General features: G+C 40.3%; 1 protein-coding gene across 3 annotated transcripts in view; it reads left to right on the top strand.

Annotated features, from left to right (window-relative positions):
- Positions 1–18,491, top strand: part of LOC124300162 (protein FAM214A) — a 27,900-nt gene continuing 9,409 nt past the window's right edge. For 2 of the 3 annotated variants that reach the window (XM_046753868.1, XM_046753869.1), the window contains exons 1-7: positions 1–132; positions 259–499; positions 769–1,032; positions 1,386–1,903; positions 17,102–17,316; positions 17,891–18,111; positions 18,228–18,450. In XM_046753868.1, the coding sequence (XP_046609824.1) occupies positions 17,104–17,316; positions 17,891–18,111; positions 18,228–18,450 (657 nt within the window). In that variant the 5' untranslated portion in view covers positions 1–132; positions 259–499; positions 769–1,032; positions 1,386–1,903; positions 17,102–17,103. Of the gene's footprint in view, positions 133–258; positions 500–768; positions 1,033–1,385; positions 1,904–17,101; positions 17,317–17,829; positions 18,112–18,227; positions 18,451–18,491 lie in introns of those variants that run through there. The other variant, XM_046753870.1, reaches the window with a different exon arrangement.

Consider the following 18,491-nt stretch of genomic DNA (forward strand, 5'->3'; position numbering starts at 1 on the left):
GAATGCAATGCCAATCACCAAGATGTTACTCGACAGACTCCTGAGTTATTAGCGAAAATTTTATTAATTGTTCAATTCGTCGAGACTTCTGCTTGTCCACATTAAGCAAGAACAATTTCCATTGCAAAAAAAGTAAGGCAGCCTCTACATCAATATGCATAAGAGATACAATTTGCATTTCAGAATATTCACGGGAATAACTGATAGTCAAAAGTTCGCAAGGTACCAAAGACGTTGATTCTTTCGTTTTATTTTCAGATCTGACTTCCATTATCTACACGCTCTTCGAATCCAAATGTCATGGTAGAAGTAGAATTGCCAATCTATGGAGATAATGTAGCAATCTCAAAATACAGTCCGTAAGTTGATCTCGCATCGGTGTTAATTGATATTACCACAAGGACGGTGGTTGAGTGTGAATTAATACTTGTTGTGGATGTTCTTGATTTCGACCTTGATGGAACTTGATAATTCTCACATACTAATCGCCTTCTACCAGGTATCTTGATTTGAGACTTTAGCTAAATCTTCAGCCATGAGATAGCTATAGCTTAATGATGCAGTAATGCATTTCAGTAATTAAGTTGCTGCATAATTCACCTTCTACCTTATGTTTTCTACATTCGAAAATGAAATGTGCCAAAGATCGCGCAATTACTCGACGTCAGAACCAAATTCATTGGCGTCGTGCCGATTTTAAAATTTGATTTTGATATACGGACAGCATTTGATTTATATATTTATTAGCATTTTATAAATCCGTCCAAGTATGAAGGGATCTCCTGTGCCGCGTCGGTATTAAAGAGAGCGAGCATTTTCACGGATTGGTAATTGAACATGCAGCATCGGCACTGTGTAACAAAGGAAAGACAGCTGACTACCATATGATCGCAACTGTTGCCAACTCAGTACCGCGAAATCGAAAACTCACATACTTTGTGTGCTGGTCGGGATGAACTTCTCAAGGTTCTGTATGTTTTGGCACCTTGATTATTACTTGGAAGTCGACGAATTAGTGGAGCATCAAAAAAGGTATGTTTATATGTTATTATAACAACTTGTATTATGTAACGAAGGGGGCGAGGATCATTTAACGGGAATGTAGCGAGCCATGTAAACAAATTGAGAGACGAATCGCGATTCAGTAAGTCTTCATATGACAAATAACAAAATAGCTACTGTAGTAACAATCGCGGTAGCGGATCTGTTTAACACGCAAGAAATGATCATCGCTACGATTGCATCAAATTATTTTCAAGGCAACGGGATGATGTATACGTATATAGGTATGAAATGACCAAAATTAGCCAAAGACAACAATATTATTGCGCAAGTCGTTATGAAACTGTACTATTAGCTGTCAGTTTAATTACATATTTTTTCAGTTAAAACGCGGGGAGAGCCGATGACGAATTACCCAGTGAATTAGTTATATTACTGAAGAAAGAGCCAAGATAAGAAAACGAGTCCCGCATCTCCTCAGTTGTTACGTCGGAAGTTCGGAAGGAATCGAGAATTCCCACCCTCCATGCCCCACACGACACGCGTGTTATTTTCGTGCCGAGCCGTATCTGGGTTGGCAGCCCTGACCCGAGACCCAAGCTGTCAATCCGCACTCCGGAGCTCAGTTGGCAACAGACCTTCGGTCTGATCGTGAGGGTGCGCTAGGCTGTGTGCAAGTTTTGCGTTCCAGTTTCGCTTCGTCCGCTTCAACTCTCCTTATACACGAAGCGATCCTTAGCTGTCCGAATAGTTAAGTGGTGCATTTCGCATAACACCCGCCCGACATCATTCCCTGACGACCGTGCGACCCCGTGGGGTATAAAATGGCGAACATTTGACCACACGAGATCAGCTCCAGGCTCGGGTGTTTCGTGCTGTCGTGATCGGAACCTATTTGGTGGTGAGTAACTGCTTCTCTTTCAATTACTTCAATTCACACTGATTTCCGTCACTCTCCGCGAATTGATGAAACCCGCATGCATGCCCGTACGAATAATGTTATATATTTCCATCTGCACGTTGTTCTTTCGTGATTGTCAACTCTTTATCCGTTCGTGATTCTTCCAATGTGTCTTCTGCATATTATATTCGGAGATAGATAGGACGACGATGCGGTGCAGATAGGATTGAAAAATCAGGTCTTCCGTGACAACACCTGTACATCTGCAATATGGCACGATTCTTACACTGTATGCCGTAGGGCGTACGGGGCTCCGTGTTGCACCATATTGTCAAGCATGTTTGGAAATGTCAGTCGACAACCGCGGCCTGCCTCTTATAGGCTTGTATGCGTAACACATGTAAACTCGGTGTATCAAGCTTAATTGTGAATATGCATGGCTGACCAAAGTAACGTTACGTAATGTCGTTTCAACTATAATACATAAGTATATATACGCATACATAAACGCTATAGCATGTAATGTGGTAACGGTTAAGCCCACGAGGTGAGTCCGCGCCTTCCTTTAACAACTGTGATTTCGTTGTATAAAATAAACGATATATCTATATCTTACATACGTAAACGTGAATATCTCGAAGCGGACCACTTGGCACTTACCGCACTCACGGATGGGGCCAAGCTGCAGCGGTTAACAAGAGAGACCGAGTCACCTCGAGTGTTTCTTGATCACGCTTGTTTCACGACAATCACGAGGTTTACCCATTATGTATCAAACTATATCGAGAATCGTAGACAAAACGCGAGTTCGAGATAGTGACGCGACGCTTGGTGCAAGTATTATTTCATTCTCGTTGGAAATTTCAACTTGTATAATTCTGTAACCTGTTGGGTATTATGATTATTGAACGGCGGAGATCCGCAATCTCGGCTCGGGTGTATTTGGAAAAATTTTGTATTCAAAGATATTCGAAAATTCGTGACGTTACGTACGGTTATCGACAGTTCAGAATCTAGCATGTTTTTATTCTCGTCACACTACAGTATCTTCTACGTTGTTTGTTACCGTGCTGTGTGCGCGATTCGCAATCAGTATCTTATACGCGCGGGTGGCAGTTCGTTCTAGGCTTGATATCCCGTCGAGACTCGTATAAATTCATATAATTACCTATCTGCAGAATTTGAGTAAAAGATGATTCTTCGAAATGAACTATGGATAAAGCAATTCCAATGTAACGTCTTAACATTGTATATCTCTTTGTTGTATGTTTATAGAACTTTTTATCATATTTCGTCGTGGTTTCTTTTGCTATTTCTGGTTGTATATTAATAGGTTTTCAATACTCAAGAGTAATTATTGTGATGCGATGTAAATTATTATTGTTAGAAACAAATTGACTGAAAAAAATCGTCATAATTGAAGTAATAATTCATTTTCGAGAAAGTTACCCCTCCACACATATACATGCAAAACATGAATTATAAGTTTTTGGGCTCACTGATTACAAAATTTAAATCGGATTTAAAAAATTCAACATAGCGGTTCCAATATGGTGGACAAAAATTTCAAATTCGATCGAATTCAGAGAAGAAACTCTGTCCAGGGCATTTAGGATCGCCTATTACGAATCTGAAATTAGATTTTGCAAAATCAGTATAGTGAAACTAATCAGCGACTCTGAAAACCCCTGCCATAGAGTTTTTTGATCCTATTCGATGAAATTTGAAATTTTCCACCGCCTTATTGGATCCGCCATCTTGAATTTTTGAAATCCGTTTGCAGATTCGTGACGTCAAAAAACATAGAATACTATCTTGTTGTAAAAGTTAACTCAGCACATTAATGTGTCACTCAAAGGGCTAAATAAGAATAGGGAAAAAATTATTGCTAAAGCGCGCTAGTCGGAAGAACAATGCTACTCACGATATTGGGGGGAAATGACTAGGAAGGAGCGAACTTTTAAAAAAGACAACGTATTTCGTTCAAAACGACGAAATTAGTTTACCTCTCGCGTCACGTGAAAAGTTTTCAGAATAAACTGCAAGCATGCCAGGCGATGTGGTTCGGCAATGCAGGTGAAATACGCGCGCGACTGTCTCTCTTGTTCGCGGTTTCGGCTGCCACGCGTCATTTGCACGGTTACGCATTTCTGCGTATGTACATAGAACGTATACAGGGACGAATATAAGACAACCAAGAGGGCCCCAATTGCCGACCTTCATTCAATTATTTTTTAAATGACTGAACCAATTCTACTTCACACGAGTAATTTTTGTGTAATTAAGAAAAAAAAAGATGGTATCAATAAGTACATTTAAACTATATGGTTTAACCCACACGAATGATGAAACAAAGTTTAACCCCGACCCTCATCGAATGAGTCGCCGATTTTTCCGCCGTTTATGCTGCTGCTACACTAAACGGATGTCTACAAGCTAGGTACTGTTTTAGATTTTGCGCAAAAGCCGTTTACAAGTCTTGACAAGGCACGTAGGACGTTTTCTTTTATCATACGAGAAAAAGCCCTGTCGTTGATCGCAAAATTTGTATATACAACCAAACGTTGTTTGCCCATAAAATGTTTGAAAATAATTCTTTCCATATTTTTTTTCCCCCGCGAATTGTCGTTTAAAAAAAAAAAAAAAAAATTCACAATGTTACTGTTTTTACAACTTTGCGATAAAATGCAAGATATTCGTTTTATAGAGGAACAAAATCTGAAACTCCGCCTCGATGATTTGTGTCGAATATCCGCAAAAATATTCGTTTGGCGTGGTACAGTAATAGGAAAACAATAGGGTCGGGGTCAAACCTGATATTGTTGTAACTACTAATTAACGGATTTATGTATACCTACGGGCCCAATCAACCCGTTACTCGGCCCTGAACGTTTACGACGTGGATCGAGATATGAATGTAGTACATGGTACACGTGCGTCCGCGAACGCAAACCCTGCTAATGAATACGCTCGCTTGCTGCAATCGTGAAAACAATCTACACTCGAAGTAGTTATAGAGTACAGACTATTGGGTATCTGGTGTATCTGGCGCGCCTCATAGGTATAGCTATCTTTTTATTTATCATGTGTGTATGTGTATATATATATATATATATATATATATGGGACATTCCACGTCAAATTTGCAACCCATGTACCTCACCCCCGTTGCTTTTGATCATCTCTTAGAATGATGTTGCAACCGACCCAAAAGGGTTTCGGGATTTTTTTAGTCACCAGTAAAATTTTTTAAAATAGAAAAACCAATTCCGAAAACGCCATTTTTAAACATATGAAAAATTCACACTGATCGTATGATTTAAAATCATCTGATTTTTAAGCATCGCACGATAATGGGATCTCATTATTTACTATTGTTTTCGCAAGTTTTTAGTTTTTCCATGTCGGAACTGTTTTTGCTTTTTTATTTTTTATATGCTTCGATCTAAATAGATTACAGAATCACATTATTTTCATGAATCGTACACAGATTATCGATTTTACCGTTCTATGTTTTGACCTTTCTACATTTTGACTTCCCGTATTTCGACCTTTCATGTTTTCAATTTTCTAACCTTGGACTTTCCAGATATTTATATTCTACGAATAAGATTTTGAGATCTATGAAAATTCGTTATTCTGTTCCTTCTATCAATCGGCAATTCTGACTTTTTACCGCTACCCATATATGCGTGATGTATTCGCAAACATTTTCGACCTGACCAATGCGACAACGACAACGACTACGACTACGACTGCGACTACGACGACGAAGACGAAGACGAAGACGAAGACGACCTGCACCAGACGTCATGTCGCGCCTGTCACTTTTTTTTTGTTTACACAACGTCATACGTAACATTAATTGCTCATGTATCACTACCATCGTGTGTCCTAAATTCGTCCGATTAGCTACGACCTCGTTTCTACTTGTAAGCATAATATATACAAAGTCTAACCGCATCAACGATGATATAGTCAAGTATAATTCGCAAATTGTACAATGCGTGACAGATATGAATAGTGTACCTTTATATTATAGGTGTAAGTTAGGTTAGATTAGGTTACATATTCTAATCTCTAACTATACGATACCTAGCGTCTATAGTTGCAGTTGTCCATACGCGGCGTATAGTATCTATTGTATAGTAATCTGAAACCGCTCGTTGGTGTGAGTTTTGCCAAGTCGGTGCGGTGTACGCGACATATATTATACTTATAGTCGACATCTTGTTTTTACTAGGTGTGTGTGTGCGTGCGTGCGTGTGTATGCGAGTTCGAGAGCGAGTGAGAGAGATTGAAGTAGACTACCTTCGTACACGGTATAATAACTTGAGTCCTCGTACCGGAAGTAGCTAATCCTCACTTGGTTTTAGTCGTTCTCTGACATAATTCTTGTTTATTAATCAGCCCAGTAAACCAAAACGAATTGAATAGAATTGAGTAGGTGGGTCTAAAAACGGAATTAACTCGAATTAAAGCGAATTGAAAAGACTTTTATTTTGTATTTATTTTAATTCACGTTAATTCTATTTTTGCCGTGATCAATTCGATTTGGCTTACACTGGAGGGTGGTGACATGACCGAATTTTTTCCTAATATAAATGTTACCTCTAAAATTTGGCCCCTTGGCATATTCGGTGTAATTTGATTATTCCTTATGCACCGATTAAATCCGTTTTAACTATCTTCAGAATCAGGTTGCAGGGTGCATGGATTTGCGGGGATGTTGAATCCGACTGCTACAAGAAACGGAAATTCCTATACATATATTAAACCACGAAACGACTGTGAGCCGAGCTCACAATGATACTTTCTAAACGGTTTTCCTAACAATAAACAACTTAAACGCGCAGAATTGGACTACCTCCATATGGGATTTGATTCAATTCGATTGCATTTGCAATCTTCGTCCGCCTTATTAGATCCGCCACCTTGAATTTTTAAAATATGATTTCAGATTCTTAATCAGCGACCGCAAAAACTTCTTATAATTTATGTAAAACATGTATACGTGTAGAGGGGTAAATTTCACGGAAGTGAATTATTCTTTCGATTTTTATGATTTTTGTCAATTGATCGTTGAACAATAGTAATTTATATTATATGGCAATAATTACTCTCGAGCATTGAAAACCTATTAGAATATTACCAGAAATAGCAAAAATCCGCAAACCAATATGTTTTCAAAGTTCTCTAAATGTACAAAAAATGGATATAAAATAGGTGGTAAGAATACTTACCATTATGACTCAAAGGGTTGAGACTAGCCAAAGTTTTGAGTCTTTATACATGATTATATATCCAAAGACGTGAAAAGATTCGGGAAAGGCGTGTTTCCTAGTTTCCAGCTCCGATTTTTAGCGTGTTTTCCAAGAATGCAAGAGTCAAAGCAAGGGGGCCAAATGTTGGAATACGTGTTTTTTTTTTTTTCTTTTTCCATAGAATCTGCAAAAAAAAAATCAGTAAAATTTCAGTCATCGAGTGGTATTTCTCGCGGAACACGCCACACTTGATGTGAAATGACTCATACCTATTATGCATGCACTGCAGGCAGCCACTTGATTTTGATCGCCATTCCGCCGAACTTCCCTGCCACACTTTTCATATCTCCTGCACAATTCTTACGCTTGGGTGTTTCATTATTATTCCACACTGTTTTCAAAATTATAGTTAGCCCTATAAGTGATGATTAGTGGGGCCTTCCTACAGGACGGCTATGGTCCGCTGGCTTCTGTACTGAAATGAAAGTAGTGGCATTTAGGTCGTTTGAAAACTAGTTTACGCAACGCCCGGACTTAATTTCACCGTTGTTGGTTGATGGTACCAGCGTGGTATTTTACTATCAAGCTTCTTGTACTGAAATCATCGCGACATCGCAGCAGATGCATTTGAGAAATTGACTAATTTCTGACCATCATCCGTGTCGCTTTATATCTTTGTCGAATGTCTGCAGATGTCGGAGCTTGAGAAATTTTTACCAGCTAAATTCCTATTTTTACGTTTCGTACGGATACTTGGTTGGATAATTCAATTGACACCCGCGTGTAATTAATGTAATATTCTCCAAACTAAGTTTTCCGAGACGTGAGCCTTGTTTTCCTCTTACTTTCACCTCTCTTTCTTCCACTCCCGCCTGACACGAGCTTGGGTTACGTTTATCATTAGTTTGTCTTTCGCTCCTTGTGAAACTCAATCTTGATCCAGTCTCTTTTGCTGGTTAATTATTATACACGTGTCTTTTCGACGATATTATGTAGCGTGCAGCGTTTCAACCTGGGTTGCTGATTTCAGGGAGATAGAACACTGTATGCAACGCGCGCGCGTGTGTGTGTAGGTAGGGTGGTATATTATTGCACTCTTTTTTTAAGGTTACAGTCGAAAAATTTGTGTCAAAAATTGGAAAATAATCAAAAAATTGTGGTAAAACCTGGAGGAGATAGAGAAATATTTAGAGGTCGCAACCAATCATTGTAATATTTTTTAAATTTATTTCTGCGCGCACACACACACACACACGCGCGCGCGCGCGCGCGCGCGCCCGCGCATATATATACTATATGTCTGTAAGTTGTACACACAGAAATAAATTTTAATACATATAATATATATATATGTTTATTTTTTCTTGTATCGTGGTCCAATTAATCATTCACCAATCAACAGCAAACTGCGCCTAACAATTCTGCAGTTGGCTGTTCTCCTCTTTTATCCAAAATATTAATCGTCTCGGAGAAATTTGGATAACCAGTTTTTGCTACCGAACTAGGAGTATCGTATCACCTTAATGTCCCCATTTCTTTTTCAATACTGATTTTTATTATCAATGATTGACTGGACCACGATACGAAAAAAATAAACCAAAATAAATAAAAAATACTAAAAGAATTGGTAGCGACCTCGGAATATATTCCTCCTTCCTCCAGGCTTTACGAAAATTTTTTGTCTCGCTATTTGTCACAAATTTTTCGAGTGGCACGTTAAAAAAAAAAATCTTTAAATGAACCACCCTAATGTGTGATAATGTAACGCAAGTAATACAATGTAATATAATACGATAGGAAAGTACTATAGAGGCTAGCCAAGACAAGTCAATGATCCCGGATTAATTAGTGTTTAACTGTACATGTATATTCGCTTTGCAACAAAAGCGCGCGTATTTTTCCTCTGACCTTAGCGAGTTATTTTTTGATTCATGAACAAGGTTCTCGACCGTCCAACGCATGTACAATAAGCCTACGCCACGTATATTTACAGGTATTGGTACGTATTCTCACAATCAATTCTGATATCAAAGGTGCCCGCGGTGACCAAGAGTAGTCTCCATCCTGTGCTGCTGTTGTTTTTCGTTCGCATGCCGGTTTAAAATACAATCAGCAGCGTCTAACATTCGCAAGACTGTTATTCGCGTATATACTTTTAACTCTATCTTTTATCACACTCCATCTTTTTGTATACCATCCTGCGTTTTTCATTTTGCATCAATTATAGTCTTACCACTCCCTTACGTATTCTGTTGCCAAGTTATCATTGTTTTTATCTGCCTTCCGCTTTTCACCCTCGCAAATTAAGAGGTTCCCTACCGTCAAAATGTGTAAGCCTAACTTACTTTCGTCGATACCGTTGTAGTAGAATGCGTACACTTAGCAAGATTATATTTGGCCACTTTATCACTCTAGAATCCTACGGCAAGTTGACTTTGTGAGATTTTGCATGCATTCATTTATTCTACGAATAGATTGGCTACAGAACGAACTCTTTTTTTTGTATATATTTCGATGAGTGCTGGCATAGTCAATCTCACTAACTGTGCCTACGTACATTACACGCGCACAGAAAAATTTGCATGCGTGATGGAAAATAATCCCAATCTTCTTTTGACCTTGATTTTAATTCAGTACATGGAAAATTACATCCGACGCACTAGTGAGATTTAAACGTTGATTGCGAGTACATATAACACGCGTTATACGTTATAAATTACGTGATTATATATTCTTTGAATCGCAATAGCATATTATTCATTTCTGTAGTTGTCAGAATACTCGGCAACACCCACTTAAACTACAAGTGCATCGATATGGCATACACTTGAGATGAGCGGACACGGGACAAAGAGATAGACATACACTTACACCTAAGGAGGGGTTGACTCTCCCCGCTCATCAATTATATTCAACAATTAATTAATGGCAACGAAAGCTTTCAATCGTTGGAGAAACCTGATGATCATTGAAGGCGGCAATTAAAATTTTGGCGTATGTTGTCGGTAAGTCCGAAACCCTGCAGGGCAGTTATCGCTCAGCGTGATAGTTGTAGTCGATATCGCAGCTCTTGGGGTTCCATTTTAGGTCCGCCTGACCTGAAATAGAATTATCAGTCCCTTCGAGAGTTTGCCTGAGTGTGCGCGCGCCGTGCCCCCCCCCCCCCCCCCCCCCATCCCTTCGGAGCTTAGGTCTTGCCTGCCTGCTCGTCTCCTCTTCCTCCTTCTCCTCCTCCTTTACCTCTGAGAGACAACGATCATCTCATCTGAGGAACTGCGCGCCGCCTATGATCAGCTGTTTGCGTCGGCCATCTTGTGCTTCGTCCAGCTGTGCCGCAGTCGACGCTCAGCTGACCTTAGCGTGCGATCTCCTGCTCAGGCCGCTATACCCACTAGGCGAAAACACACACACACACACACACACACCACCTGCTGCTATGAAACGTGTCAGCTTTTTACCGTTCATACATGAATACGCACATGCATACATGCGTGCTGGTTAAGGCGTGCGTATTATTATACCTCTCCAATACTAGTAGTGTAACAAAGACAGATAGGTAGAACACACTACCGTTTATTTGGAAATGGAAGTACAAGTGTGTACATTAACTGAAGTAGAGTACTGATATAGGTTCGTATCGCACTACGGACAAATAGTCCTTTCACCTGATCGCCGCTGCTGCTGGTTTGTATTGCGTTAACAACCTAAATTGGTATCCTCTACACTGCTACCGTTACGGAATCAATTTCTATGCTGTATATGCATTTTTCGTTTATTGAATATTGGCCGCCTCACCCTTGAATAAGAGAGAGAGAGAGAGAGCCGCTTATGCAGACTTCGAGTAGAATCGGCTCCGTCAGTTTCACTCGTGACCAGTATTCAATAAATAACCCTGTTTATAGATAAGCTCGTGCGTCCACTTCTGTATAGAATGTGTGTATTTTTATATAGAACGAACGCCATTTATCACGCATATGTATGTTGGTACGTAAATAGTGAGCATGCAGGAACGTTTACAACGAGGTCCAAAAGTCCGCGAGAGGGCAATCAATTGTTAAATATATGAGAGGAGAGATAATTTCCGCACCGTTAGAAACGTACTCCAAACATTCATTTCGGTACGACGCCTTTGGCAAGCAGATCTCGCGTAACGTATAATTGTTGCCCGTGTGTGGAAATTGACCTTACTTTGTAGCTCACCTCGAATTTTCGCGTACCGTTTGCCGTCAGAGCAATGATGACTGATCTCATAATTTTCTGATAGGAATTCTTTCTATATATGAATCATATCTGATCGTGAAGTAATCAAAGTCATCGGTCTGTTTGTCAAAATGGTACACTTTTACCATTCCCGAAAGTGAAATCTCGTGGTGACAAAGACATGGATATAGATTGCCCAGGTGCAAAATACGCTCAAAGCATATCCATTAATGTGCAGTCTATCCATCTATCCACCTACCCATCAATCCATCTATCCATATATCCACCTAGGAATAGATGGATATCTATCTATCCGTCTAACAATTCATCTACCTACCTGCGGATCTACCTACCTACCTACCTACCTACCTGTCTAACTACCAAACCACCCACTCACCCACCCAGCTACAACCTGCGTTCGAGTGCACATGCTAAACGTAACGACAGTGCATGACTCGCGCAAGGAAGAGTACTGCCATAAGATCAATAGGCATCAGCCTTGACACAGCTCTGTTCCTTTCACAGCAACTGTCAGAGTTTCACATGCCCGCATAGACGCGAAGCCCTATAATAGGAGAGTTCTGGTCAGTCGGGTTCTTCCAAACCCGAAAGATTTTGATAGGTTTTATCATAGGCATAGACTTCGATTACTTGTGGACCAGAACGCAATGCCATACTACCTTTGATATTACTACCGTGTTTGTGATTGAATATTAAAAAGCGATTTTGCAGAACACTTGCGGATGTCACGGCGCCGCGTACTGACGCAAAATATGCAACGAGTAGAGAGTATGCCTGCGGTGCACAGGAAAAACATCATCAGTACCATTAACAATACGTATACCGGCAAAAGTTGCATCTAAACGATTCGAAGCCACCGGTGTCGTGTTCTTACGTCCATCTCAATTGAGTGGCAGACGACACGGGTAACCCTGAAACCACCTACGTACCTGTACATACGATTATGAGATGGCTACAGTCGGGAACTAAGATGAAGGCAATCATGTTTAAGCACTCTGGTATCAGTAAAGATCGTCGAAGATGACCATCATTTCTAACAGTGTTGCTGTATTATAATACCGACATTTAGTTTGTTTTAGCGATAGCGTAAATGAAAAATATTTATAACATCCTGCATGTATGGCGGTTACACATATTTTTCACTCTTTTGTAAATACACATCCACAAGCATGAATCGCAGGATCTGCGGTTACTGTTAATTTCCAGTAATATAGTCGTTAGTGATTGCAAACTCTATAAATGCTAACTAGCATCGGTTTATTATGCAATGTAAATTTTTTTAAAGCATTTCTCAACTTCTCTGTATAGTAATATACGTTGTGAAAAATTAAAGTTTCTCCATTTAAAACCGCTAGCAGCGGACGAATTTCCGTAGCGAGAGTTCGACTACCGTGAGCGAGGAAGACTAATATTTGTCATATTTCTGGAAATAGAATCACAGGAGGTCTTCTTCTCCCCTGCGAGATACGAGTATTACATGAAATTTTATACCGCAGGACAAACTGGCTGGAGTTCTAACAAGAAAAAGTTAGTGGTTTTAATTTTTACCATCTTACAATGGGATGTTTTCTAAAATTACTGCACGTAGGGAAGCGTGGAAAACAGTATTGGAATTCGATTATGACACTGAAATAAAAAATATATATAAATCCAAATCATACAACCTCCGAAGGTTAATTTTGTAGTCGATGACCCTGTAAGCTAGAGCGACCGTCAGTCATTTGGAAAATGCTTACATATGTATGCATAATATGATATTTTTGAGGCGACTATGGACTCTGATAATTCAAATACACGTTGAGAATTGCCTTAATAATATTCCCCTTTAAATTTGTCATTCTACAACGCGATGTTTGCAGAATGGTTATAGTATAGGGACTCGCAAGTGAACGAAACGAAACGAAACGAAACACGAGCCGTTCCAGAGTAGAAACAGGTTTGATGTTTTTCAGACGGTCATTACACACAGCTACGAAACTTGTAACGCGCTTCGAGGACTGCAGTAGCTAATTAGCCACCGGCGCTATTCTTCGGTCAGTTGTCAAATTAACTTGCAACTCTTTGACCAAAATTCTTAAAACAACCAGGCCAATAAACTGAAACTGCCAGCCAGTCTCTCGATGTAATCTTCGTCATACGATGTACACAGTGACTTGAGATCGCAGCGTAGCTTTGCAACGTACATATGTACAACTTGGCACGCCTCGTGGTATATTAAACACAAAGGCAATCGGGAACGGGAAACGAGAATATAAGTATAGGGACTCGGACCGCTGTCAAAAGAACGACGCAAATTCCGTTCGAACGCACTGTCAAACGAATTGGTTTATATATGTGTAACAGGTTATACTTGTAATCATTATTTTCCACCATTGCGGCCGCGGTTATTATTTTTATTCCGCAATCGGCCGACCATATGATCCATAAAATTCTTTACAGTGACCAATTTCTGTAGGCACATATAGTACCTACCGTTAGTAGCACGAAACGTCGGGTACGCAGTTGGAGTACAATAAACCTAAGCGATGTTTTCAGAAGAGTTTTCTTTGTCCAAGTTCAATGTCGGGTAGGTTATACCTACCTTGCGCCGACGACTGCGTCGCGATCCTACGTCGACGGGGTTTCGGTGAAGTCGGGGGAGGATGAGGATCGGAACAAGGAGAAGACCGACGCTCCTACTCTGGATGCAACGACCCCGAACTCCCGTCGCCCGTCGCGTCGTGGTTGGGGGCATCCCGACGCGCCAAGATTCGGTATTCGAGGGTGGGACGACGACCCGTTATGCTTCGGGGTCGACGTCGCCTTTACCTCCTCGCCCCCCCCCCCCCCCCCCTCCACCCCACCCCACGCCTCCTACTCTTCTTCTTTCTCTGCAAGTACAACGGAAAAGGGTCCAACTAATTTCGATGTCTATATAACGCTACGACCTGCACCCATGGATTTACCGACAGTATAAAACAAGGACGTTGTATGAGGCTTATTGTCATTTAGAGTCTGGACAATAACCTTTCTTTCCTTCCTCCCTTTCTCCCTTGCTTCCACGGGGTGGTCGGCCGACCTGAGTTTCGTTCACCTTGCCGGGCAATCCGACGTTCAACTCAGGGGCTCCAGACGGTCCACATGCTGCGTTGCAGTTCAACAACTCCCAGTTACGCCAGGACTACTTGAAGGTTATGCAGGGCCTCGTTCACGTTTAATGACGAATTTTATTCGATTTCTCACCTACCTGCCTAGGATTCTGCGAACTTCTGCTTTTAAGGGAGCCGATTTTCACGAACAGAATAATCCGTAGTTGACGATATTACGAGTTAATTTTTGGGCTGATCTTTGAATAAAATCGGTTGGAACGTTTGCATGTCTCTGAAACCGTGTGATTTTTTCCTTCGGTCTTTCTTGTTACATCTATCTGATTTTGAAAAATCTCCAATCAACCTGATGTGGTTAAACCTCAAGTACGTACATTTCTTGCTTCGAACTGATTCGAATTTTGTATAATATGATGTTGAGTATATTTTTTGTACGCAACATTGAGCAATTGTCATGGAAAAAATCCGCCCGTACGTGTTCAATCACCTATTATTGGCTTTCATCGGCTTTCAGAATTAAATCTCTAACTCCATTTATAGAATGTGGAAACCTTCATTTTCTAAAAATTGTCATGCGACTGTCGTGGAGACTGACAATGAGTAGTCATGTATCTTGCATACAATTGTTATGCGATCGTTGTACCTGTGCGTATGTGTAACTTCTTTTATAACAATGGGAAATTAAACACTCGCATGAGACTCTATGCATTTATTAATTCACATGAATGTGAGAAGATGTAAGATTATCTACGATATCATATTAATTAGACCAAGATACGATAAATCGTGCAATTGATGATATTAGATATGTATTTTTCCTTGATACCAATCGTGGATAGATTTCGAATAAATTTAGAGGATAACAAAATCTGAGCATATATTTATGCTCTCGTACGTATTCTGTACACACATAATGGATGGAAGGTTAAAATTTTCTCGGATGAAACGTTCCGCACCACAGACACTCTTATACAGTTGATAAAGCCACATGGGGCACTCGTGGGGAATATAAGCTCGCCATCGTGTATACGTATATATATATGATATTATTGTTATTGTTATTGTAAATTCAACCTCATATTTTGCAAAATAATTCTTACCGAAGGGCTGAAACCTACCTAGCAGGTAAGACGTACAAACAGGTATAGCTTCTGTAGTAATTATAAGTAGTTACAAGCTGCAGACTGAGTGAGTGAGAAAGAATGGTAGGCAGGGATTGGAGAAAGGAAACCTTGAGGAAAATGAGGGGAAACCTGTCGGATTTGGCAATGCGCTTGCAGTTTCGAAACATTAATGTTCGCTCTTCTCCGGCTGTCGCGGGGCGGGGGGGGCTGGCTGCAAAAGCTCGTGCGATGCGCATGACGCGCCGCCGTCCACTCACCCTTAACTCTATATATAAACTGTTGGAGTAGAGCGGTTCTTTATTCAAATTTTGTCCACATGCCCGACGGCAAACAACACTGGAACAACTCGCCGAACTTTTCATGATTGAAATAATTTTCTTGCGTGCTAAAAGTATTGCTAAATTTGCATTGTCGCAGAGTATACGTATATACGTACAAGTATTGCGTGTTTCGATTATCCAAGTGCAAGTGATGCTTGTCAATTATAATCATTGTCAGATGTGCATAAATAAATGCGTAACTTGCCTTGAGTGAATTGCGAAGTTGTCTCTTCCGTCGTCTTCAACTTCGTTTTTTGAAATTGGAAGTTTTCACACATGCATCTTTTGTTCGTTACCGTCGAGGATATGCACGCGCAAGTTTTTTAAATGTGAAGCTTCATCAAAACCATTGCAAAAAAATGTCAGCGCAGTTGTTGCAATGGGTTGGGAACTGTTTCATGGTGCGGGGCATGTGCAACAAGGGTGCGTTTTAAGTCTCGGTTACACATCATTGGTATTTTCCTCTGCAGCACGGAAAAATCCACTTGCGATTGTTTCTGAAAATTCCATCATGTTTTCGACCGACCAAATTTAGTCTATACTTTCCTGGAACCTCGTTAGGCCAGGTCTTTTTTTCTTCTGGTATGAAAGTCTTTACCAGCGCTTCGTTTGCGATAACTTATAATACTCTGTACGATAAATTCTCAACTTCACTACTCAACTGTTATCGAGTTTACATAAAACTTTTAAATCGGCCGAACTCTTCGAAACTGAGCGGAATCCTTGGAGTGTTATGAAATTTCTCAGGATCTTTTTGACCCTCGGTATAAAAATTAAATGAATTAAAGATCAGGCATTGAATCTGTAATTAATTCCACGTTGCACGAGCTCTATTGGAATTGTGATAATGCTATTGATAAATCATGATTCAAAATTATGCTATAAGTATATATGTAAGTAGTAGACGTAGACTGTTATTTTACTCATTGCCGTTTTACCCATGATTTGCCGATCTCGTCGTTCGCTTTTAGACATTATGCTCGTAAATATCAATTCCCCCGCTACCATCGGAATAATTATGTAAACAATCGTAATCCGCAGTAAGGCCCCTTATGCTGGGTCAGAATTATACTTGAAATCTGTAAATACCCACTAAAACCACAATAACCGTAGTAAACTTATGCACTAAACGTACTTGAGGAACTGTAAATGACCAACATTACGTTTGTATTTTATTTTTCAGAAATGCATTGCCTCGGTGCAGTGTCGGGTGGTTCCACCAGCCCCCAGCGGGCTGGTAATTGCGGTAGTGTGTTAGGGATGGTCCGAGCCCTGGGTGTTCTTGTTAGCGAAGGAAGGGTCCAAGGTCCTCCAAGAGGGTACATGGAGGGTCCACATTGTGCCGCTCCATTACAACCAGTAACCAACAATCATGTGTGCGAAAAGGATAACTATCTGGTAAGAAATGGTGATTTTTGTGATTCTATAGCAAGCATTAATGGCTAATGAATGCGATGAAAATGTAAAATGTCTCAAAAGAAATGAGTTTCAACATCTTCTTCTTCGTTTACCTCGATACATAGCTCTACCCCTCACCGCACATTTTTCAACCATGTGAAGTCAATGCAAGCTCATCGGCTTATAACCATAGCATAGAAATTATCGAGGCACCGGTAATCAATGCGAAGAGAAAGCGACAAAGCGATTACAATTGTGTGAATCCTGTACTATGTAACTCTTCAATTTTCTGTGTAGGAACAGTAGCAGATAAGATAGTTGTGTTCATCCCTTTCATTGTAAACAACTTGATTGACTCGTTGATAACATTGATTAATTTGAAATACCATGCCATTGAACTTGTTTGAGTTGATTATATTAGTCGTCCACTATTCGATATTCTTAATCTTTAATTCTTAATTATTTGTCGAATCTTGAATGCAACATATGTTTTTTATGTCATGCCCCGCCTAGCTAGCAGTAAAAAGAAAGAATCCTGAAAGGAAACTGAACGAATGTTTCTTATCTTACCCAGTGTGATCGGTACGTGATACTGGTCCGTGAAATCACGGACAGAGTCACCACCTATTCATACCTGTGTGTCGAGGTCTTGTTGTGCACCGATTGTCCATGCGGTTTGGCGAAAGCTACCTATAAAGATCCTGTCTTGCCAATACCATACATATCCATGACTCCGTGGCAGCAGTCGTCAGAAATGCTGCTTGAATATTGGTGTATCAGCGTTGTGCCCAGCAAGTAGGTGAAAATAAGAAACTCGAATCCATGGAACATTTTATTAATAATTTGCATGAGGCATAGATTTCTCACCTCGCTCAATCGAGATAATAAACTTGATCACGCAAACGTTACAGGGGGCCAGAAATGATGAACAATCAGAGTTTGTACCAAGCGGTTAGATCGCGTTTACACTTCAGCCAAGTTGCAGCATGGTGGTCGCGCAGCAAAGGTGCAGCTCCGTCTTACATTACAACCAGAATAGTTTCATTCAGCGAAGATAACCTGAGGAAGTTTCGGGAAACTCCGTCGGAACACACCTTTCCGTTAGCTGCTTGCGGAGATGGAAACTCTATCAAGGTATGGTATTGCTTTATTTCTGTGGCTTTTTCATATCAAAG

This window comes from Neodiprion virginianus, chromosome 3 (assembly GCF_021901495.1).
Source record: "Neodiprion virginianus isolate iyNeoVirg1 chromosome 3, iyNeoVirg1.1, whole genome shotgun sequence".
Classification (NCBI taxonomy): domain Eukaryota; kingdom Metazoa; phylum Arthropoda; class Insecta; order Hymenoptera; family Diprionidae; genus Neodiprion; species Neodiprion virginianus.